At 54.8% G+C, this 24,092-nt stretch overlaps 1 protein-coding gene across 7 annotated transcripts in view; it reads left to right on the top strand.

The window, feature by feature from the left end:
• vav2 (vav guanine nucleotide exchange factor 2) overlaps window positions 1–24,092 on the top strand; it is a 271,817-nt gene that overhangs the window by 32,369 nt on the left and 215,356 nt on the right. For all 7 annotated transcript variants that reach the window (XM_085965171.1, XM_085965168.1, XM_085965170.1 and 4 more), the window contains exon 2: window positions 23,150–23,266. In XM_085965171.1, the coding sequence (XP_085821297.1) occupies window positions 23,150–23,266 (117 nt within the window). The remainder of the gene's footprint in view (window positions 1–23,149; window positions 23,267–24,092) is intronic.

Genomic DNA, 24,092 nt, shown 5'->3' with positions numbered 1-24,092 from the left:
TCAGTGTGAGGCATTTGGTTCTCATTATGTCGCAGTGTGAAGAGTGTTTTCTGGGAGTGGGTCAGAGTGTTTGGATCTCTGCCTCACCGGCTAGGTCCTGCAATCCTGGACAACACAAACCGTAGCACCAGTCCCACATTCCAACAGGCCGTGTACTCAGGCTGGCTGTTGCGGCAGCTCCCTGTCCAGCCTACCGTCAGGTGGTCAGGGCCCACACCCAGAGCGGTCGGTACCATGATCGGATGTGGCTCTATGACGGATACAGACTCCCTCCTGATCATTGTTCTCCTTAAACAGCTGCTCACCAATATCCAGTTGAACTGGTTCTGGTTATATTTAAACAATTGTGTCTCCTGATCTGTAATAAAAACAGACAATGCTGAAATACCCAGCAGGCCAGGCAGCATCTGTGGGGAGAGAAACAGGGTCAACGTTTCAGGTCGATGGCCCTTCGTCAGAACTGGAAAAAGTTAGAGATGTGACCGGTTTTAAGCAAGTGTTGGGGCAGGGAGAGGGGGGAGGGGAGGAAAGAGGGCAGGGAGAGGGGGGGAGGGGAGGAAAGAACCAAAGGGAAGGGCTGTGATAGGATCAAATCATCGAAATTTATGGCACAGAAGGAGGCCATTCAGCCCATCGTGTCCGTGCCGGCCAAGAAAGAGCGATCCAGCCCTATCCCACTTTCCAGCCCTATCCCACTTTCCAGCCCTATCCCACTTTCCAGCCCAATCCCACTTTCCAGCTCTTGTAGGTTACGGCACTTCAGGTGCATATCCAAGTACTTCTTAACATGTGATGAGAGTTTCTGCCTCTACCACCCTGTCAGGGAGAGTTCCAGACCCCCACCACCCTCTGGGTGAAGAAATTTCTCCTCAAATCCCTCGAAACCTCCGACCAATTACTTAAATCTATGTCCCCTGGTTATTGACCCTTCTGCTAAGGGAAATAGGTTCTTCCTATCCACTCTATCCAGGCCCCTCATAATTTTATATGCCTCACTTAGGATAGGGTGGAAGGCAGGAGAGATTAAATTACAAAAGGGATGGTTGTACCTGATCCTGTGCTGAGTTTGTGTGTCGGACGGGCAGCAACTTGGGGCCACAGTTAGCCTCAGTGTCATGGGTTGTGGAGGGGGAGATCGGCGGGAGTTCCTGTCCCTCAGTGACACCAGCCGGAACGAGCGTGGGCAGACACTGGGTGAGGACAGGACAGGATCGGCTCGCCTGTGTGCCCCCCTTTGTCGAACAGCCTGCCGGAGTGGGCGCCCAGTGGATGGCAGCAATCGGTGAGCAGGAGACGGGCATTGAAGCTTTTCTCTCTCCTTAGTCAGCGGAGGTGATCGGACCGGTGAGCAGTGAAGCGCTTTGTCCGAGAGAGAGGGTCGGTGACAGTTCAGGCGCGTTTATCATGAGTTCAGACTTTGTTTCACAAAATGAGCATCAGTATAATAGAACAGCGGCGAAAGGGGGACCGAAGGAAGTACTTGTGGCTGAGGGAGGAAGGGAGGGATTGAAGGAAGGAGGGAGGAGGGAAGGATTGAAGGAAGGAAGGAGGACGGAAGGAAGGGAGAGATGGGGACGGAAGGAGGGCGAGGTGACGGTGTGATGTGATGAGATGAGCTCGCTGTGCTGGGTTTACTCTCCCACGTGTGGCTCTGTCGCCTCAGGGTCTGAATGGCCTGATTGTCCTCGGCCGGGCAGCTGGAGCTGTTGGTTTACACTACGGCCTGAGTTAGTTTAAGAGTGATTTGAATGAGCAATCGCACGCAGGGACTGACAGGACCAATGCCAAAGTGCAGTGTCATTCAGTCCAGTGCCTGGGATTTCAGTAACATGTAAAGGGAAAGCTGTGATGTTTCTGTACTGTACCCATGTCCAGCACCACCTGTCCGTCGTGACCTAGGTTCGCGGTTCCGGTGTCAGCTCTGACTGAGTGCTGGATCAGCCAGAACAACAGTCGCTCCTTTAACACAGTAAAAGTCCAAGTCGCTTCACAGGAGCGATTATCAAACAAAATTTGACACCGAGCCTCATGAGATAATGGGACAGGCGACCAAAAGCTTGGTCACAGAGGTCGGTTTTAAGGAGCATCTTAAAGGAGGAGAGAGAGGCGGAGAGGTTTAGGGAGGGAATTCCAGAGCTTAGGCCCTAGGCAGCTGAAAGGCACGGCCACCAATGGTGGAGCAATTAAAATCAGGGCTCTCCCTGTCACTCTCTCTCTCTCTCTCCCTGTCACTCTCTCTCTCTCTCCTGTCACCCTCTCTCTCTCTCTCTCCCTGTCACCCCCTCTCTCTCCTCTCTCCTGTCACCCTCTCTCTCCTCCCTGTCACCCTCTCTCTCTCTCTCTCTCTCCCTCGTCACTCTCTCTCTCTCTCCCTGTCACTCTCTCTCTCTCTCTCTCTCCCTGTCACCTCTCTCTCTCCTCTCCCTGTCACTCTCTCTCTCCCTGTCCACTCTCTCTCTCTCTCCCTGTCACTCTCTCTCTCTCTCCCTGTCACACTCTCTCTCTCTCTCCCTGTCACTCTCTCTCGCCTCCCTGTCACACTCTCTCTCGCTCCCTGTCACACTCTCTCTCGCTCCCTGTCACTCTCTCGCTCACTGTCACCCTCTCTCTCTCTCTCCCTGTCACTCTCTCTCTCTCTCTCTCCCTTCACTCTCTCTCTCTCTCCCTGTCACCCCCTCTCTCTCTCTCTCCCTGTCACTCTCTCTCTCTGTCCCTGTCACCCTCTCTCTCTTCGCTCCCTGTCACACTCTCTCTTTCTCTCTGTCCCTCTCTCTCTCTCTCTCTCCCTGTCACTCTCTCTCTCTCTCTCTCTCTCTCTCGCTCCCTCGTCACACTCTCTCTCTCTCTGTCCCTCTCTCTCTCCTGTCACTCTCTCTCTCTCTCTCTGTCCCTCTCTCTCTCTCTCCCTGTCACTCTCTCTCTCTCTCTCCCTCTCTCTCTCTCTCCCTGTCACTCTCTCTCTGTCTCCCTGTCACTCTCTCTCTGTCTCCCTGTCACCCTCTCTCTCTCTCACTGTCACCCTCTCTCTCCCTCCCTGTCACTCTCTCTCTCTCTCTCTCTCCTGTCTCTCTCTCTCTCCTCTCTCTCCCTGTCACCCCCTCTCTCTCTCCCTGTCACTCTCTCTCTCTCCCTGTCACTCTCTCTCTCTCCCTGTCACTCTCTCTCTCCCTGTCACCCTCTCTCTCGCTCCCCTGTCACCCTCTCTCTCTCTCTCTCTCCCTGTCACTCTCTCTCTCTCTCTCCTGTCACTCTCTCTCTCTCTCCCTGTCACCCTTTCTCTCGCTCCCTGTCACCCTCTCTCTCGCTCCTGTCTCTCTCTCGCTCCCCGTCGCCCTCTCTCTCGCTCCCCGTCGCCCTCTCTCTCGCTCCCACCGTCGCCCTCTCTCTCGCTCCCCGTCGCCCTCCTCTCTCTCCGTCGCCCTCTCTCTCGTCGCCCTCTCTCTCGCTCCCGTCGCCCTCTCTCTCGCTCCCCGTCGCCTCTCTCTCGCTCCCCGTCGCCTCTCTCTCGTCCCGTCGCCCTCCCCTCCTCTCGCTCCCCGTCGCCCTCTCTCTCGCTCCCCGTCGCCCTCTTCTCTCGCTCCCCGTCGCCCTCTCTCTCGCTCCCCGTCGCCCTCTCTCTCGCTCCCCGTCGCCCTCTCTCTCTCGCTCCCCGTCGCCCTCTCTCTCGCTCCCCCGTCGCCCTCTCTCTCGCTCCCCGTCGCCCTCTCTCTCGCTCCCCGTCGCCCTCTCTCTCGCTCCCCGTCGCCCTCTCTCTCGCTCCCCGTCGCCCTCTCTCTCGCTCCCCGTCGCCCTCCTCTCTCGCTCCCCGTCGCCCTCTCTCCTCGCTCCCCGTCGCCTCACTCTCTCGCTCCCCGTCGCCCTCTCTCTCGCTCCCGTCGCCCTCTCTCTCGCTCCCCGTCGCCCTCTCTCGCTCCCCGTCGCCCTCTCTCTCGCTCCCCGTCGCCCTCTCTCTCGCTCCCCGTCGCCCTCTCTCTCGCTCCCCGTCGCCCTCTCTCTCGCTCCCCGTCGCCCTCCTCTCTCGCTCCGTCGCCCTCTCTCTCGCTCCCCGTCGCCCTCTCTCTCGCTCCCCGTCGCCCTCTCTCTCGCTCCCCGTCGCCCTCTCTCTCGCCTCCCCGTCGCCCTCTCTCTCGCTCCCCGTCGCCCTCTCTCTCGCTCCCCGTCGCCCTCTCTCTCGCTCCCGTCCCCCCCTCTCTCGCTCCCCGTCGCCCCCTCTCTCGCTCCCCGTCGCCCCCTCTCTCGCTCCCCGTCGCCTCTCTCGCGCTCCCCGTCGCCCTCTCTCGCGCTCCCCGTCGCCCTCTCTCGCGCCTCCCCGTCGCCCTCTCTCGCGCTCCCCGTCGCCCTCTCTCGCGCTCCCCGTCGCCCTCTCTCGCGCTCCCCGTCGCCCTCTCTCGCGCTCCCCGTCGCCCTCTCCCGCGCTCCCCGTCGCCCTCTCCCGCGCTCCCCGTCGCCCTCTCCCGCCTCCCCGTCGCCCTCTCCCGCGCTCCCCGTCGCCCCTCTCTCTCCCGCTCCCCGTCGCCCTCTCTCGCTCTCCCCGTCGCCCTCTCTCGCGCTCCCGTCGCCCTCTCTCTCCGCTCCCGTCGCCCTCTCTCGCTCCCCGTCGCCCTCTCTCTCGCTCCCCGTCGCCCTCTCTCTCGCTCCCCGTCGCCCTCTCTCTCGCTCCCGTCGCCCTCTCTCTCGCTCCCCGTCGCCCTCTCTCTCGCTCCCCCGTCGCCCTCTCTCTCGCTCCCCGTCGCCCTCTCTGCGCTCCCCCGTCGCCCTCTCTCGCGCTCCCCGTCGCCCTCTCTCGCGCTCCCCGTCGCCCTCTCTCGCGCTCCCCCGTCGCCCCTCTCTCGCGCTCCCCGTCGCCCTCTCTCGCGCTCCCCGTCGCCCTCTCTCGCGCTCCCCGTCGCCCTCTCTCTCGCTCCCCGTCGCCCTCTCTCGCGCTCCCCGTCGCCCTCTCTCGCGCTCCCCGTCGCCCTCTCTCTCGCTCCCCGTCGCCCTCTCTCTCGCTCCCCGTCGCCCCCTCTCTCGCTCCCCGTCGCCCCCTCTCTCGCTCCCCGTCGCCCTCTCTCTCGCTCCCCGTCGCCCTCTCTCTCGCTCCCCGTCGCCCTCTCTCTCGCTCCCCGTCGCCCTCTCTCTCGCTCCCCGTCGCCCTCTCTCTCGCTCCCCGTCGCCCTCTCTCTCGCTCCCGTCGCCTCTCTCTCGCTCCCGTCGCCCTCTCTCTCGCTCCCCGTCGCCCTCTCTCTCGCTCCCCGTCGCCCTCTCTCTCGCTCCCCGTCGCCCTCGCGCGCGTGCTCTCCCCGTCGCCCTCAGCGCGCGCTCTCCCCGTCGCCCTCGCGCGCGTGCGCTCTCCCGTCGCCTCGCGCGCGTGCGCTCTCCCCGTCGCCCTCGCGCGCGCGCGCTCTCCCCGTCGCCCTCGCGCGCGCGCGCTCTCCCCGTCGCCCTCGCGCGCGCGCGCTCTCCCCGTCGCCCTCAGCGCGCGCGCGCTCTCCCCGTCGCCCTCGCGCGCGCGCGCTCTCCCCGTCGCCTCGCGCGCGCGCTCTCCCCGTCGCCCTCGCGCTGCGCGCTCTCCCCGTCGCCCTCGCGCGCGCGCGCTCTCCCCGTCGCCCTCGCGCGCTCTCCCCGTCGCCCTCGCGCGCGCGCGCTCTCCCCGTCGCCCTCGCGCTCTCTCCCCGTCGCCCTCGCGCTCTCTCCCCGTCGCCCTCACGCGCGCTCTCACCCTCTCTCTCCCTCTCTCACCCCCTCTGAAGTTCCCGGACACCCTTACTGGGTTTAGGACCTGCGATCAATGTGAGTTGTTATTGCATGTGGGAAATAGCCAGTGATATAATTCTGGGTTCTGTCCCTTTCTTGTGGTCAGTCTGCGGTGAGTGGAAACCAGCACAAGGTCAGAGTTCCCAAACCAAACCACTGAGCAAGCTGCACCAGGAGTTTCTGTTTGCCAGATTATGGTGGGCCCACTGTCTCCCTCAGTACTGCCCCTCCGACAGTGCGGCGCTCCCTCAGTACTGCCCCTCCGTCAGTGCGGCACTCCCTCAGTACTGCCCCTCCGTCAGTGCGGCACTCCCTCAGTACTGCCCCTCCGACAGTGCGGCGCTCCCTCAGTACTGCCCCTCCGTCAGTGCGGCACTCCCTCAGTACTGCCCCTCCGACAGTGCGGCGCTCCCTCAGTACTGCCCCTCCGACAGTGCGGCACTCCCTCAGTACTGCCCCTCCGACAGTGCGGCTCTCCCTCAGTACTTCCCCTCCGACAGTGCAGCACTCCCTCAGTACTTCCCCTCCGACAGTGCGGCGCTCCCTCAGTACTGCCCCTCCGACAGTGCGGCGCTCCCTCAGTACTGCCCCTCCGACAGTGCGGCGCTCCCTCAGTACTGCCCCTCCGACAGTGCGGCGCTCCCTCAGTACTGCCCCTCCGACAGTGCGGTGCTCCCTCAGTACTGCCCCTCCGACAGTGCGGTGCTCCCTCAGTACTGCCCCTCCGACAGTGCGGCACTCCCTCAGTACTGCCCCTCCGACAGTGCGGCGCTCCCTCAGTACTGCCCCTCCGACAGTGCGGCACTCCCTCAGTACTGCCCCTCCGACAGTGCAGCTCTCCCTCAGTACTGCCCCTCCGACAGTGCAGCACCCCCTCAGTACTGACCCTCCGACAGTGCGGTGCTCCCTCAGTACTGCCCCTCCGACAGTGCAGCACCCCCTCAGTACTGACCCTCCGACAGTGCGGTGCTCCCTCAGTACTGACCCTCCGACAGTGCAGCGCTCCCTCAGTACTGCCCCTCCGACAGTGCGGTGCTCCCTCAGTACTTCCCCTCCGACAGTGCGGCACTCCCTCAGTACTGCACTGGAGTGCCAGCCTGGACCATGGACTCAAGTCTCTGGAGCCAAGTTGGAGGGGTTTTAGCTGCTCAGTGATCAATCGACCCCTCCAGTTCTCATTAATGTGCTCAGACAGGGTAACTTTCAAAATGGAATTGGCAAAATTGGCTATGGGGCAGAGGGTGTGGGGTGTGGGAGTCATTGGATAACTCGACCAAAGAGCTGGCACAGGCACGATGGGCCCAATGGGCTCCTGCTGTGCTGTCATTTTTACAATTTGTGATTTTTAACACAGTAAAATCGTGTTGTCAAGTACTCGGACCAATGTATTAATTAGGGATTGTGGCATCTGACGTTTGAAGATTATTTCAGGAGCCTGTGCACTGTTGCTGTGATCGAGCAGCCATCAGCTCCTGGAGACCTCTGCCCACAGAATCCCACAGAATGTACAGCACAGAAACAGGCCATTCGGCCCAATGGGCCTATGCTGCTGTTTATGCTCCACTCGAGACTCCTCCCATCCCTACAAGTAGCAAATATTAGGCATTTAAAATGACAGAAAACAAATAACTTTAGTCATAAATCAAAGCGTAATAAAATAACATATAATTCATAATAAGAAACGAGAACCCTCAGTCTGAGTCCCCGGATTCCTTGTCAGGTTGTGTGATTCATTTTTCTTTCGGCCGCTAGTAAAGTAAGTAAATTTAGATAATCCTCTTCTCCAGTAACAATGGGATCTCCTGCAAAAATACAGACCAGTTAGCCTGACATCAGTCGTAGGGAAAATGCGAGAATCTATTATTAAGGATGTGGTTACAGGGCACTTCGGAAATCATAATAGGATTGGACAGAGTCAACACGGATTTATGAAAGGGAAATCGTGTTTGACAAATCTGTTAAGAGTTTTTTGAGGTTGTAACTAGCAGAATAGAAGAATGAGAGGTGATCTCATTGAAACATACAAAATTCTTACAGGGCTTGACAGGGTAGATGCAGGGAGGATGTTTCCCCTGGCCGGGGAGTCTAGAACCAGGGGTCACAGTCTCAGAATAAGGGGTCGGCCATTTAGGACTGAGATGAGGAGAAATTTCTTCACTCAGAGGGTGGGGAATCGTTGGAATTCTCTACCACAGAGGGCTGTGGAGGCTCAGTCGTTGAGTATATTCAAGACAGAGATCGATAGATTTTTGAATATTGAGGGAATCGAGGGATATGGGGATAGTGCAGGAAAGTGTTGAGGTCGAAGATCAGCCATGATCTCATTGAATGGCGGAGCAGGCTCGAAGGGCCAATGACCAATTCCTGCTCCTGTTTCTTATATGTTTTGGGAAATACGTTTGATGTTCCCACACCTATGAGTTCATTCGGGGGCTGAAATGCCGTGTGAACACACAGCAGCGCTCCGTATGTAAGGTACTGGGATTTCATGAGCCTGAACCCTTGCTTTGACCAGATCCTGTTCCACTGCAGCCTCGGCCGTGCTGCTGATTATTTGATGTGCTGGGTGGAGCTCGCTCAGATATCTGCGCATGTCTCTCCATCATTAACACATTGCGCTTCCTTCCCGTGACACGTGGCAGGCCTGGTCTCTGAGCTGAGCTGTTGTGTACAATCTGGATAGAGCTCAGTGAGGGCGCTCAGTCTAGACACAGCTCAGTGAGAGCGCTCAGTCCAGACACAGCTCAGTGAGAGCGCTCAGTCTAGACACAGCTCAGTGAGAGCGCTCAGTCTAGACACAGCTCAGTGAGAGCGCTCAGTCTAGACACACAGCTCAGTGAGAGCGCTCAGTCTAGACACAGCTCAGTGAGAGCGCTCAGTCTAGACACACAGCTCAGTGAGAGCGCTCAGTCTAGACACAGCTCAGTGAGAGCGCTCAGTCTAGACACAGCTCAGTGAGAGCGCTCAGTCGAGACACACAGCTCAGTGAGAGCGCTCAGTCTAGACACAGCTCAGTGAGAGCGCTCAGTCTAGACACAGCTCAGTGAGAGCGCTCAGTCTAGACACAGCTCAGTGAGAGCGCTCAGTCTAGACACGGCTCACCGAGAGCGCTCAGTCTAGACACAGCTCAGTGAGAGCGCTCAGTCTAGACACAGCTCAGTGAGAGTGCTCAGTCTAGACGCAGCTCAGTGAGAGCGCTCAGTCTGGACACAGCTCACCGAGAGCGCTCAGTCTAGACACGGCTCACCGAGAGCGCTCAGTCTAGACACAGCTCAGTGAGAGCGCTCAGTCTAGACACACAGCTCACCGAGAGCGCTCAGTCTAGACACGGCTCACCGAGAGCGCTCAGTCTAGACACGGCTCACCGAGAGCGCTCAGTCTAGACACGGCTCACTGAGAGCGCTCAGTCTAGACACACAGCTCACCGAGAGCGCTCAGTCTAGACACGGCTCACCGAGAGCGCTCAGTCGAGACACGGCTCACCGAGAGCGCTCAGTCTAGACACGGCTCACTGAGAGCGCTCAGTCTAGACACACAGCTCACCGAGAGCGCTCAGTCTAGACACAGCTCACCGAGAGCGCTCAGTCTAGACACACGGCTCACTGAGAGCGCTCAGTCTAGACACGGCTCACTGAGAGCGCTCAGTCTAGACACACAGCTCACTGAGAGCGCTCAGTCTAGACACACAGCTCACCGAGAGCGCTCAGTCTAGACACACGGCTCACCGAGAGCGCTCAGTCTAGACACACAGCTCACCGAGAGCGCTCAGTCTAGACACGGCTCACTGAGAGCGCTCAGTCTAGACACGGCTCACTGAGAGCGCTCAGTCTAGACACGGCTCACTGAGAGCGCTCAGTCTAGACACGGCTCACTGAGAGCGCTCAGTCTAGACACGGCTCACTGAGAGCGCTCAGTCTAGACACGGCTCACTGAGAGCGCTCAGTCTAGACACAGCTCACTGAGAGCGCTCAGTCTTTATGTTGTGTGCGTGAGGTGAGGCCGAGCAGCTCTTCATCTAAAACACTAACTGCAGAATGTGAAACATGAGCAGGGCAGAGCAATCCGTCTTTTAATCAATTCAGGAGTAGAAAACGTTTCACCGTAGACCCTGTCTGCTTTCAGCCGCCCGGGAACTCCCCGCAATTTAGCTGCTGTTCCACAAACCAAACCTGTTCACGTTTAACCTTAATATTTTCTCCCACAGACACTGACTCTCACTGGGGTACAGTTCCACAGACACTGACTCTCACTGGGGTACAGTTCCACAGACACTGACTCTCACTGGGGAGCGGGTTCCACAGACACTGACTCTCACTGGGGTACGGGTTCCACAGACACTGACTCTCACTAGGGTACAGGTTCCACAGACACTGACTCTCACTGGGGTACAGGTTCCACAGACACTGACTCACTGGGGTACGGGTTCCACAGACACTGACTCTCACTGGGGTACGGGTTCCACAGACACTGACTCTCACTGGGGTACGGGTTCCACACACACTGACTCTCACTGGGGTACGGGTTCCACAGACACTGACTCTCACTAGGGTACAGGTTCCACAGACACTGACTCTCACTGGGGTACGGGTTCCACAGACACTGATTCTCACTGGGGTACGGGTTCCACAGACACTGACTCTCACTAGGGTACAGGTTCCACAGACACTGACTCTCACTGGGGTACAGGTTCCACAGACACTGACTCACTGGGGTACGGGTTCCACAGACACTGACTCTCACTGGGGTACGGGTTCCACAGACACTGACTCTCACTGGGGTACGGGTTCCACACACACTGACTCTCACTGGGGTACGGGTTCCACAGACACTGACTCTCACTAGGGTACAGGTTCCACAGACACTGACTCTCACTGGGGTACGGGTTCCACAGACACTGATTCTCACTGGGGTATGGGTTCCACAGACACTGACTCTCACTGGGGTACGGGTTCCACACACACTGACTCTCACTGGGGTACGGGTTGCACAGACACTGACTCTCACTGGGGTGCGGGTTCCACAGGCACTGACTCTCACTGGGGTACGGGTTCCACAGACACTGACTCTCACTGGGGTACGGGTTCCACACACACTGACTCTCACTGGGGTACAGGTTCCACAGGCACTGACTCTCACTTGGGTACGGGTTTCGCAGACACTGACTCTCACTGGGGTACGGGTTCCACTGACACTGACTCTCACTGGGGCACGGGTTCCACACACACTGACTCTCACTGGGGTACGAGTTCCACAGACACTGACTCTCACTGGGGTATGGGTTCCGCAGACACTGACTCTCACTGGGGTACAGTTCCACAGACACTGACTCTCACTGGGGTGCGGGTTCCACAGACACTGACTCTCACTGGGGTACGGGTTCCACAGACACTGACTCTCACTAGGGTACAGGTTCCACAGACACTGACTCTCACTGGGGTACGGGTTCCACAGACACTGACTCTCACTAGGGTACAGGTTCCACAGACACTGACTCTCACTGGGGTACAGGTTCCACAGACACTGACTCACTGGGGTACGGGTTCCACACACACTGACTCTCACTGGGGTACGGGTTCCACAGACACTGACTCTCACTGGGGTACGGGTTCCACAGACACTGACTCTCACTGGGGTACGGGTTCCACACACACTGACTCTCACTGGGGTACGGGTTCCACAGACACTGACTCTCACTAGGGTACAGGTTCCACAGACACTGACTCTCACTAGGGTACAGGTTCCACAGACACTGACTCTCACTGGGGTACGGGTTCCACAGACACTGATTCTCACTGGGGTACGGGTTCCACAGACACTGACTCTCACTGGGGTACGGGTTCCACACACACTGACTCTCACTGGGGTACGGGTTGCACAGACACTGACTCTCACTGGGGTGCGGGTTCCACAGGCACTGACTCTCACTGGGGTACGGGTTCCACAGACACTGACTCTCACTGGGGTACGGGTTCCACACACACTGACTCTCACTGGGGTACAGGTTCCACAGGCACTGACTCTCACTTGGGTACGGGTTTCGCAGACACTGACTCTCACTGGGGTACGGGTTCCACTGACACTGACTCTCACTGGGGCACGGGTTCCACAGACACTGACTCTCACTGGGGTACGGGCTCCGCAGACACTGACTCTCACTGGGGTACGGGTTCCACAGACACTGACTCTCACTGGGGTACGGGTTCCACACACACTGACTCTCACTGGGGTACGGGTTCCACAGACACTGACTCTCACTGGGGTACGGGTTCCGCAGACACTGACTCTCACTGGGGTACGGGTTCCACACACACTGACTCTCACTGGGGTACGGGTTCCACAGACACTGACTCTCACTGGGGTACGAGTTCCACAGACACTGATTCTCCCTGGGGTACGGGTTCCGCAGACACTGACTCTCACTGGGGTACGGGTTCCACAGACACTGACTCTCACTGGGGTACGGGTTCCACAGACACTGATTCTCCCTGGGGTACGGGTTCCACAGACACTGACTCTCACTGGGGTACGGGTTCCACAGACACTGACTCTCACTGGGGTACGGGTTCCACAGACACTGACTCTCACTGGGGTACGGGTTCCACAGACACTGACTCTCACTGGGGTACGAGTTCCACACACACTGACTCTCACTGGGGTACGGGTTCCGCAGACACTGACTCTCACTGGGGTACTGGTTCCGCAGACACTGACTCTCACTGGGGTACGGGTTCCACACACACTGACTGTCACTGGCGTACAGGTTTTTTAAAATTCGTTTATGGGACCTAGGCATCGCTGACAAGGCCGGCATTTATTGCCCATCCCTAGTTGTCCCTGAGAAGGTGGTGGTGAGCCGCCGCCTTGAACCGCTGCAGTCAGTGTGGTGAAGGTGCTCCCACAGTGGTGTTAGGGAGGAAGTTCCAGGATTTTGCTCCAGCGACGATGAAGGATCGGCGATATACTTTTAAGTTAGGATGGTGTGTGACATGGAGGGGAACTTGGAGTTGATGATGTTCCCATGCACCTGTTGCCCTTGTCCTTCTAGGTGGAAGAGTTCGCAGGTTTGGGAGTTGCTGCAGTGCATCTTGTAGATGGTACAGACTGCAGCCACGGTACGCCAGTGGTGGAGGGAGTGAATATTTAACATGGAAACATAGAAGATAGGAGTCGGCCATTCGGCCTCTCGAGCCTGCTCCACCATTCAATGAGATCTTGGCTGATCATCCCTGCCTTCTCCTCATATCCCTTGATCCCTTTAGCTTTAAGAAATATATCTAACTCCTTCTTGAATATATTTAATGAATTGGCCTCAACTGCCTTCTGTGGTAGAGAATTCCACAGGTTCACCACTCTCTGGGTGAAGAAATTCCTCCTCATCTCTGTCCTAAATGGCCTACCCCTTATCCTTAGACTGTGACCCCTGGTTCTGGACTCCCCCGCCATCGGGAACATCCTTCCTGCATCTAGTCTGTCTAGTCCTGTTAGAATTTTATATGTTTCAATGAGATCCCCTCTCATTCTTCTAAACTCTAGCGAATATAAGCCTGATCGACCCAATCTCTCTTCATACATCATTCCTGCCATCCCAGGTATCAGTCTGGTGAATCTTCGCTGCATTCCCTCCATGGCAAGAACATCCTTCCTCAGATAAGGCGACCAAAGCTGCACACAATACTCAAGGTGCGGTCTCACCAAGGCCCTGTACAACTGCAGCAAGACATCCTTGTTCCTGTACTCGAACCCTCTCGCTACGAAGGCCAACATACCATTTGCCTTCTTAACTGCCTGCTGCACCTGCATGCTTACCTTCAGCGACTGGTGCACAAGGACACCCAGGTCTCGTTGCACTTCCCCTTCTCCCAATCTATTGCCTTTCAGATAATAATCTGCCTTCCTGTTTTTGCCACCAAAGTGGATAACCTCGCATTTATCCACATTGGGCAGATGCATGGCAGATGCAGTATAATCACCCAACCTGTCCAAATCAAGGTGGTGGATGGGGTGCCAATCAAGCGGGCTACTTTGTCCTGGATGGTGTTGAGCTTCTTGAGTGTTGTTGGAGCTGCACTCAACCAGGCAAATGGAGAGTATTCCATCACACTCCTTACTTGTGCCTCGTAGATGGTGGAAAGGCTTTGGGGAGTCAGGAGGTGAGACACTCGCCGCAGAATACCCACCCTCTGACCTGCTCTTGTTGCCACAGTATTTATGTGGCTGGTCCAGTTAAGTTTCTGGTCAATGGTGACCCCCAGGATGTTGTTGGTGGGGGATTTGGCGATGGTAATACTCTTGAATGTCAAGGGGAGGTGTTTAGACTCTTGCTTGTTGGAGATAGTCATTGCCTGGCACTTCTGTTGCGCGAATATTACCTGCCACTTATCAGCCCAAGCTTGAACATCGTCCAGGTCTTGCTGCATGCGGGTATGGACTGCTTCATTATCTGAGGAGTTGTTACTGGCATCGAACACTGCAGTCATCAGCGAACTTCCCCATTTCTGACCTTATGTTGGAGGGAAGGTCATTGATGAAACAGCTGAAGATGGTTGGGCCTAGGACACTGACCTGAGGAACTCCTGCAGCGATGTCCTGGGGCTGTGATGATTGACCTCCAACAACCACAACCATCTTCCTTTGTGCTAGGTATGGCTCCAGCCAGTGGAGCGTTTTCCCCCCCGATTCCCATTGACTTTAGTTTCACTAGGGCTCCTTGATGCCACACTCGGTCAAATGCTGTCTTGATGTCAAGGGCAGTCACTCTCACCTCACCTCTGGAATTCAGCTCCTTTGTCCATGTTTGGACCAAGGCTGTAATGGGCTATGGGCTCCACAGATACTGACTCCCCCTGGGGTACGGGTTGCACGGGTGCTGACTCTCACTGCGGTAAGGGTTCCATGGGCACTGGATGACCTCTGGCTATTCTTCATGTATGATCTAAAGACAGTTTGAGTGTCAGCCGGTTGTTTGACTGGAGGGCCTCACACTCAGGCCCAAAGTTGTCCTGACCCAGTGGCCACAATTCCCGGTGGGTTCATTGATCAGCGATCATGGGCAGGAGCCTGGCTGAGTTCACCTCCCAAACACAGGGCAATGATGTCCCTACTGCTGTCCGAAAGAGGTGGGTTGACCGAGCATGGTGCAGCGCTGGAACCTGGGACCTGCTGCTGTGCACGGCAGCTGGTGTGCCATTTACACTCGGCCCATTAGCAACCGAATCACCCGTCCATTCCCTCGAGTGAGGCCAGTGTTGAAAAGGTTCACCCTCTCTAGTTTTACCTTCTGAGGGGAATCCATCGTCTCCCTGTGAGGTGAGTGGAGGTGTCGGGTTGTGGCCGATGATGTTGATTAATTTCCGATCAATGCCATCCAGTCCACCCGGAGCTGATGCCCCTCCTCCTTGGCCCCACTCTCCTCCCCCTTCCCCCCGCTTCAATCGGTGAGCGATGTTCCACATTCATGGTCTCCAGTCGGTGAGATGTGAAATCTTCATCCCTGCAATCTGTTGGGTTCTGCCGATTATATTAGAGGTCTTCACTGGAACATTGAGGGAAATCCGAGCTTTACCCCAGCCCTGCCTGGCCAGCACCGTCTACCAGCCCGAGGGTTGGTGTGTAAATTCACCGCCCGCTGACTGTGGCTCCGGTACAACTCGACAGAATGGCTGTTGTTCCACAGAACAGCCGCCTGCACTAAGTGTGGTGAATAAGGATGGCGAGCTACAAGCACAATTAGCCGTGTGGGAATATGATGTTGTGGCAATAACGGAAACGTGGCTTAATATTCAAGGGTACAAGGTGTTCAGAAAAGATAGGGAAGGAAAAAAGGGAGGTGAGGTGGCAGTGCTGATTAAGGAAGACATTGTCGTGTTGGAAAGGGAGGGTCTCCTGGAGGGGGCAAGGACAGAATCCATTTGGTTAGAGTTGAGAAGCAAAAAGGGTTTGATCACGCTATTGGGGGTATTCTATAGGCCTCCAAATAGCGAGAGAGAGATAGAGGAGCAAATCTGCAGGGATATGCAAGAGCTATAGAGTGGTGATGTTGGGGGACTTTAATTACCCAAATATCGATTGGAATAACGTTAGAGTAAAGGGAAAGGAGGGGGAGGAATTTCTGAAATGTTTTCAGGAGAACTTCCTTGACCAGTATGTTCTCGGCCCAATTAGGAAGGAGGCATTGCTGGATTTGGTGTGGGGGAATGAGGTGGGCCAAGTGTCTGTGGGAGAACAGTTGGATAAGAGTGATCATCGTATCATAAGGTTTAGATTAGTAATGGCGAAGAACAAGGAACAATCTAAAGTAGAAATTCTAAATTGGAAGAGGGCTAGCTTCAATGGGATGAGGGGATCTAGCCAGGGTAAAATGGAACCAAAGATTGGCAGGAAAAACTGCAACAGAACAATGGGTGATCTTTAAGGCGGAGATGTTTCAGGTACAGGCTCGGTACATTCCAACCAGAGGGAAAGGTAGGGGAACCAAAGCCAGGGCTCCAAGGATGATGAGGAAGATAGAGAATATGATGAAACTAAAAAAAAGGGTGTATGATGCATGTCAGATGAATTCTTCAAGTTAGAACCAGACCATAAGTTAGGCGAAGTGAGGAGGAAAATAAGATTGGCAAAGAGAGAATTTGAGAATAGAATGGCAGTTAACGTAAAAGGGAACCCAAAAATCTTCTCCCGGCATGTAAACAGTAAGCGGCAGGGTGGGCCCTATTCGGGACAAAGAAGGTGATCTATTCTTCGAGCCGCAGGGCAAGGCGAGAATACTTCATGAGTACTTTGTATTGGTGTTTACTGAGAGGATGTTGACAAAAGGTCATGGATGGGGTGAAGATTGATCAGCAGGATGTACTGGAAAGGCTGGGTATGCTTAGAGTGGATAAGTTTCCTGATCCAGATGGCTTGCATCCCAGGTTGCTAAGGGAATTGGGGGAGGAGATAACAGAAGGGCTTGCCATAATTTTCCAATCTTCCCTAGATACGGGGGAGGTGCCAGAGGATTGGAAAGTGGAAAATGTGACACCCTTGTTGAAGAAAGGGTGTAAGGACAATCCTAGTAACTACAGGCCGGGCAGTTTAACATCAGTGGTGGGTAAGGTTTTAGAAACAATAATCAGGAAAAAAATGAACAGGCACTTGGAGAGGTTTACATTAATAAGAGAGCCAACACAGATTTGTAAACGGCAGATCATGTTTGACGAATCTAATTGAATGTTTTGATGAAGTAACAGAGATGATTGATGAAGGGAATGCAGTGGATGTTGTCTACATGGATTTTAAGAAAGCGTTTGACAAAGTACCACATAGGAATAAATGGGTCTTTTTCGGGTTGGCAGGCTGTAACTGGTGGGGTACCGCAGGGATCAGTGCTTGGGCCCCAGCTATTCACAATATATATCAATGATTTGGATGAGGGAACCAAATGTAATATTTCCAAGTTTGCTAATGACACAAAACTAAGTGGGATTGTGAGTTGTGAGGAGGATGTAAAGAGGCTTCAAGGCGATTTAGATAAGTTCAGTGAGTGGGCAAATACATGGCAGATGCAGTATAAAGTGGATATATGTGAAGTTATCCACTTTGGTAGGAAAAACAGAAAGAGTATTATTTAAATGGTGATAGTTTGGGAAATGTTGATGTACAGAGGGACCTGGGTGTCCTTGTACACCAGTCACTGAAAGCAAACATGCAGGTGCAGCAAGCAGTTAGGAAGGCAAATGGTATGTTGGCCTTCATTGCAAGAGGATTCGAGTACAGGAGCAAGGATGTCTTACTACAGTTGTACAGGGTCTTGGTGAGACCACACCTGGAGTACTGTGTGCAGTTTTGGTCTCCTTACCTAAGAAAGGATATAAAGGTAGACTATCCTTTATCCGAACTTCCGAAAACCGAAACCCTCTAAAAACCGAAGGTTTTTTCGTTCAGCGTAAGTCGTGCGCACGACATGACCAGAGTGGCGCACGACTTACGCTGAGCAGGGCAGAGGGTCACTGAGTTCCCTCCTGGGTAGGAGATTGCAGGCCGAGCCGGGCAGTGTGAAGGAGGTACCGGGAGAGTGAACCCAACAATACAGCGGCCCGTCCGATAGCTGCAGCGGCCTGTCCGATATTCTTTTCCCCCCCGCCGACCCCCACCCTTTCGGATAAGGGATAGTGTATCCTTCATCCGCACTTCCAAAAACCGAAATCCTCTGAAAACCGAAAGTGTTTTCGTTCAGCGTAAGTCGTGCGCACGACCCCGACCCCCGCCCCCGACCCCCCTGCCGACCCCCCCCCCCCCGACAAATTTCCCAGTCTTATAAAATACCTTCTGAAATCCGAAATTTTCCGAAAACCGAAACACGGCTGGTCCCGAGGTTTTCGGACAAAGGATAGCCTACCTGTACTTACCATAGAGGGAGTGCAGCGAAGGTTCACCAAACTGATTCCTGGGATGGCAGGACTGTTGTATGAGGAGAGATTGGGTCGACTAGACCTGCATTCACTAGAGTTTAAAAGAATGAAAGGGGATCTCATTGAAACGTATAAAATTCTGACAGGGCTAGACAGACTGGATGCAGGGAGGATGTTTCCCCTGGCTGGGGGGTCGAGAACGAGGAGTTGCAGTCTCAGGATATGGGGTAGGGCATTTAGGACTGAGATGAGGAGAAATTTCTTCACTCAGAAGGTGGTGAACCTGTGGAATTCTCTACCACCGAAGGCTGTGGAGGCCAAGTCACTGACTATATTTGAGAAGGCGATAGATAGATTTCTGGATGCAAAAGGCATCAAGGGGTATGGAGAGAGAGAGGGAATATGGTATTGAGATAGAGGATCAGCCATGATCATATTGAATGGCCGAGCAGGCTCGAAGGGCCGAATGGCCGACTCCTGCTATTTTTCTATGTTTCTATAGAAGGCTGGTTAACAAATTTGAAGCTCATGGAATAGGTGGGTCAGTGTCAGCTTGGATAAGGAATTGGCTTAAGGACAGAAAACAGCGAGTTGTGGTAAATGGCTGTTTTTTAGATTGGAGGATGGTAGACAGTGGTGTTCCCCAAGGGCCAGTGCTGGGGCCACTTTTTTATATATATAAATGACTTGGATATTGGAAAACAGAGTAAAATTTCAAAATTTGCCAATGTCACCAAACTTTGGAGGTGTGGTAAACAGTGAGGAGGATACCAATCAACTGCAACAGGACATAGAAAGGCTAGCAGAATGGGCAGACAAGTGGCAGATGGAATTTAATACAGAGAAGTGTGAGGTGATGCATTTTGGCAGAAGTAACAGGGAGAGGCAATATACACTTAATAACACAGTTTTAAAGAGTGTGCAGGGACAGAGGGACCTGGGCGTTCATATCCATAGAACTTTGAAGGTGGCAGGACAGATTGAGAGAGTGGTTAGCAAAGCATATGGGATCTTGGGCTTCATAAACAGGGGTATTGAGTACAAAAGCAGGGAAATTATTCTGAATCTTTATAAAGCTCTGGTTAGGCCACAACTAGAGTATTGCGTCCAGTTCATGTCACCACACTTTAAGAAGAATGTGAAGGCCCTTGAGAGGGTGCAGAGGAGATTTACCAGAATGGTTCCAGGGTTGAGGAATTATAGCTACAAAGTTAGGTTGGAGAAGCTGGGTTTGTTCCCCTTGGCACAAAGGAGGTTGAGGGGAGATTTGATAGAGGTGTACAAGATTATGATTGGTTCAGATAGGCTGATGGTACAAGGACGAGGGGACACAGATTTAAGGTTTTGGGCAAGGGATAGGAAGAACTTTTTTACACAGCGAGTGGTAATGACCTGAAACTCGCTGCTGATGAGGGTGGTGGAAGTGGAGACGATCAATGATTTCAAAAATAAATTGGACAGGCACTTGCGGGAAATAAACTTGCAGGACTATGGGGATAGAGCGGGAAAATGGGACTGACTGGCTTGCTCTACAGTGAGCCGGCATGGACCGATGGGCCGAATGGCCTCCTTCTATGCCTTAATGACTCTCTGACTCTGACTGCTCGAGACAGTGACTGCCTTCACTTGATTGCAGACCTCCTGCCAACAGCCTTCATTCACTCTCTTTAGGAAAGTTCCTGATTTTAATTTGAGACCAGTTTCCGTGAGCTGTGACTGGCTGCTGCTTACCCTGCTTTATGTAAATGGGATCGTTGTGCTCTGTGTTGAGATGGGAGAGATAATCAGCCCTTTGTCAGAGTTTGAATTCCCTTCACATTCCAGCAGTTTTATTAACCGATTAGCCATTTTATTAACCTATCAAATGAGCTTTCAAACCATTTTGAGCTCCTGTGAATCCGTGCGGTTATCTTGTAGATTGGTAGATTGCGTTCCTGCTGCTTGCGCCTGTTTTGAAAGGTTCGTCCCTCACTCTGTCTCGTCCTGTGTTGCATTTTGGGTAAAATTACTGCCATTGTGGTACTGAGGCACACATCCCAGGAGGTCCCACGTTTCAGTGCCCCGCCCCCCTCGCCATCTCTCGGTCTGTGCCGAGTTGTCTGATCTCAGTCAGGGGAGCGACAACGGGCCCAGTGACCCCTGGGTTAGAGAGAGGGGAAATCAGCCAGGGTTCCTGCTCCTGATCACTGTCCAGTGACCCCTGGGTTAGAGAGAGGGAAATCAGCCAGGGTTCCTGCTCCTGATCACTGTCCAGTGACCCCTGGGTTAGAGAGAGAGGGGAAATCAGCCAGGGTTCCTGCTCCTGATCACTGTCCAGTGACCCCTGGGTTAGAGAGAGGGGAAATCAGCCAGGGTTCCTGCTCCTGATCACTGCCCAGTGACCCCTGGGTTAGAGAGAGGGGAAATCAGCCAGGGTTCCTGCTCTTGATCACTGCCCAGTGACCCCTGGGTTAGAGAGAGGGGAAATCAGCCAGGGTTCCTGCTCCTGATCACTGCCCAGTGACCCCTGGGTTAGAGAGAGGGGAAATCAGCCAGGGTTCCTGCTCTTGATCACTGCCCAGTGACCCCTGGGTTAGAGAGAGGGGAAATCAGCCAGGGTTCCTGCTCTTGATCACTGCCCAGTGACCCCTGGGTTAGAGAGAGGGGAAATCAGCCAGGGTTCCTGCTCCTGATCACTGCCCAGCGACCCCTGGGTTAGAGAGAGAGGAAATCAGCCAGGGTTCCTGCTCCTGATCACTGTCCAGTGACCCCTGGGTTAGAGAGAGGGGAAATCAGCCAGGGTTCCTGCTCCTGATCACTGCCCAGTGACCCCTGGGTTAGAGAGAGAGGAAATCAGCCAGGGTTCCTGCTCCTGATCACTGTCCAGTGACCCCTGGGTTAGAGAGAGGGGAAATCAGCCAGGGTTCTCGCTCCTGATCACTGCCCAGTGACCCCTGGGTTAGAGAGAGGAGAAATCAGCCAGGGTTCCTGTAAGTCTGTCACTGGTGGGTACAGGTCTGTCACTGTAACACTGGGGTACAGTACTGGTGGGTACAGGTCTGTCACTGTATAACACGGGTACAGTACTGGTGGGCACAGGTGTGTCACTGTATAGCACAGGTACAGTATTGTGGGTACAGGTCTGTCACTGAATAACACGGGTACAGTACTGGTGGGTACAGGTCTGTCACTAACACTGGGGTACAGTACTGGTGGGTACATGTCTGTCACTGTATAGCACTGGGGTACAGTACTGGTGGGTACAGGTCTGTCACTGTATAACACTGGGTTACAGTACTGGTGGGTACAGGTCTGTCACTGTATAACACTGGGGTACAGTACTGGTGGGTCCAGGTCTGTCGCTGTATAACACTGGGGTACAGTACTGGTGGGTACAGGTCTGTCGCTGTATAACACTGGGGTACAGTACTGGTGGGTACAGGTCTGTCACTGTATAACACTGGGGTACAGTACTGGTGGGTACAGGTATGTCAGTGTATAACACTGGGGCACAGCACTGGTGGGTACAGGTCTGTCACTGTATAACACTGGGGTACAGTACTGGTGGGTACAGGTCTGTCACTATAACACTGGGGTACAGTACTGGTGGGTACAGGTCTGTCGCTGTATAACACTGGGGTACAGTAGTGGTGGGTACAGGTCTGTCACTGTATAACACTGGGGTACAGTACTGGTGGGTACAGGTCTGTTACTGTATAACACGGGTGCAGTACTGGTGGGTACAGGTCTGTCACTATAACACGGGTACAGTACTGATGGGTACAGGTCTGTCACTATATAACACTGGGGTACAGTACTGGTGGGCACAGGTCTGTCACTGTATAACACTGGGGTACAGTACTGGTGGGGACAGGTCTGTCACTGTAACACGGGTACAGTACTGGTGGGTACAGGTCTGTCAGTGTATAACACTGGGGTACAGTACTGGTGGGGACAGGTCTGTCACTGTATAACACTGGGGCACAGGTCTGTCACTATAACACAGGTACAGTACTGGTGGGGACAGGTCTGTCACTGTATAACACTGGTGTACAGTACTGGTGGGTACAGGTCTGTCACTAACACTGGGGTACAGTACTGGTGGGTACAGGTCTGTCACTGTATAACACGGGTACAGTACTGGTGGGTACAGGTCCGTCACTGTATAACACTGGGGTACAGTACTGGTGGGCACAGGTCTGTCACTGTATAACACTGGGGTACAGTACTGGTGGGCACAGGTCTGTCACTGTATAACACTGGGGTACAGTACTGGTGGGCACAGGTCTGTCACTGTATAACGCGGGTACAGTACTGGTGGGTACAGGTCTGTCACTGTATAACACTGGGGTACAGTACTGGTGGGTACAGGTCTGTCACTGTATAACACGGGGGTACAGTACTGGTGGGTACAGATCTGTCACTATAACACTGGGGTACAGTACTGGTGGGTATAGGTCACACTGTATAACACGGGGGTACAGTACTGGTGGGTACAGTTCTGTCACTGTATAACACTGGGGTACAGTACTGGTGGGTACAGGTCTGTCCCTGTATAACACTGGGGTACAGTAGTGGTGGGTACAGGTCTGTCACTGTATAACACTGGGGTACAGTACTGGTGGGTGCAGGTCTGTCACTATAACACTGGGGTACAGTACTGGTGGGTGCAGGTCTGTCACTGTTGTTGGGTTTGATTGGGGATTGAACCGTTGACGTGAGTTGATTCTGGGGCCTTTTATTTTGCATGATATGAGCTCAGTGACGATGTTCGTGGGACACTGTCGCCACAGCCCAGCCGAGAGCAGTGTTGGCTGAAGGGGGGTGAACAGACTGCCCCTCTCAACCCCCACTCCCACGCCCCTATCCTTCCCCTGCCCCCCCCCCCCCCCAACATCATCGGGGCTTTCTGGCCTCGAGTTGCTCGCAGTGACGGTGCTCGCGATGCTGGTTATTTTTAAGCTGTTTTTGAGCAACTGGGGAGCGGCAGGTGTAAATAAGCGAGGCTTTTCTCTGAACATTCTGTGTTCCTCCCCCTTTGATTGTAGTTTTTGTGCCTGAAGAATATCCGAACATTCCTCAAAGCTTGTCACGATAAATTCGGACAGAGGAACAGTGAGCTTTTCGACCCGTTCGACCTCTTCGATGTGAGAGACTTCGGGAAGGTAAGCGATAATCCACTCATTCTAGTCTATCACTCAGCAATGAAAGGAAAATATCCGAGTTTGTACTGGCGCCGTGGCCCCGGAGCAGGTGGAACTCGAGTGACGCCTCAGGTGACAGGTGTGTGTTCACTGCGAGAAGGAGATGAATGTGGGAATCTGAAAGTAGTGAACTCCCCCCCACCCCCGGCTTTGCCCCGTGGCGTTGTGGTGAGGGGGAAGCTGTAACTTGGAGCGATTCCTGGGGCTCCTGGCCTTGTCGTGCTGATGTTCCCTGAAGCTCGGAGTTGGCAGGATTCCTCTATTTGAAATCTCTGTTTTGCATTTAATCTCCTCTTGTCTTCCTCCCATCCCCCAGGGGTTCTCAATGTCTCACACGGTTTGACTGCTCTCCATCCTCTGATCCCTTCAGCACAGTAACTGTTCCTCTGCTAATCGCATGGTGTGAAGCATGGGGGAGTGGGGGCGAGCTGGGGTGTGGGGGCGAGCTGGGGGAGTGGGGGCGAGCTGGGGGGAGTGGGGGCGAGCTGGGGGGAGTGGGGGCGAGCTGGGGGGAGTGGGGGCGAGCTGGGGGGAGTGGGGGCGAGCTGGGGGGAGTGGGGGCGAGCTGGGGGGTGTGGGGGCGAACTGGGGTGTGGGGACGAGCTGGGGAGTGTGGGGGCGAGCTGGGGTGTGGGGACGAGCTGGGGTGTGGGGGCGAGCTGGGGTGTGGGGGCGAGCTGGGGTGTGGGGGCGAGCTGGGGTGTGGGGGCGAGCTGGGGTGTGGGAGCGAGCTGGGGTGTGGGAGCGAGCTGGGGGGGGCGAGCTGGGGAGTGGGGGGCGAGCTGGG

This window comes from Somniosus microcephalus, chromosome 23, assembly GCF_052327205.1.
Source record: "Somniosus microcephalus isolate GS21.2 chromosome 23, FLI_Smic_1.0, whole genome shotgun sequence".
Classification (NCBI taxonomy): domain Eukaryota; kingdom Metazoa; phylum Chordata; class Chondrichthyes; order Squaliformes; family Somniosidae; genus Somniosus; species Somniosus microcephalus.
Note: the sequence above shows the minus strand (reverse complement) of the source record. Positions and strands in the feature narration are given on the sequence as shown.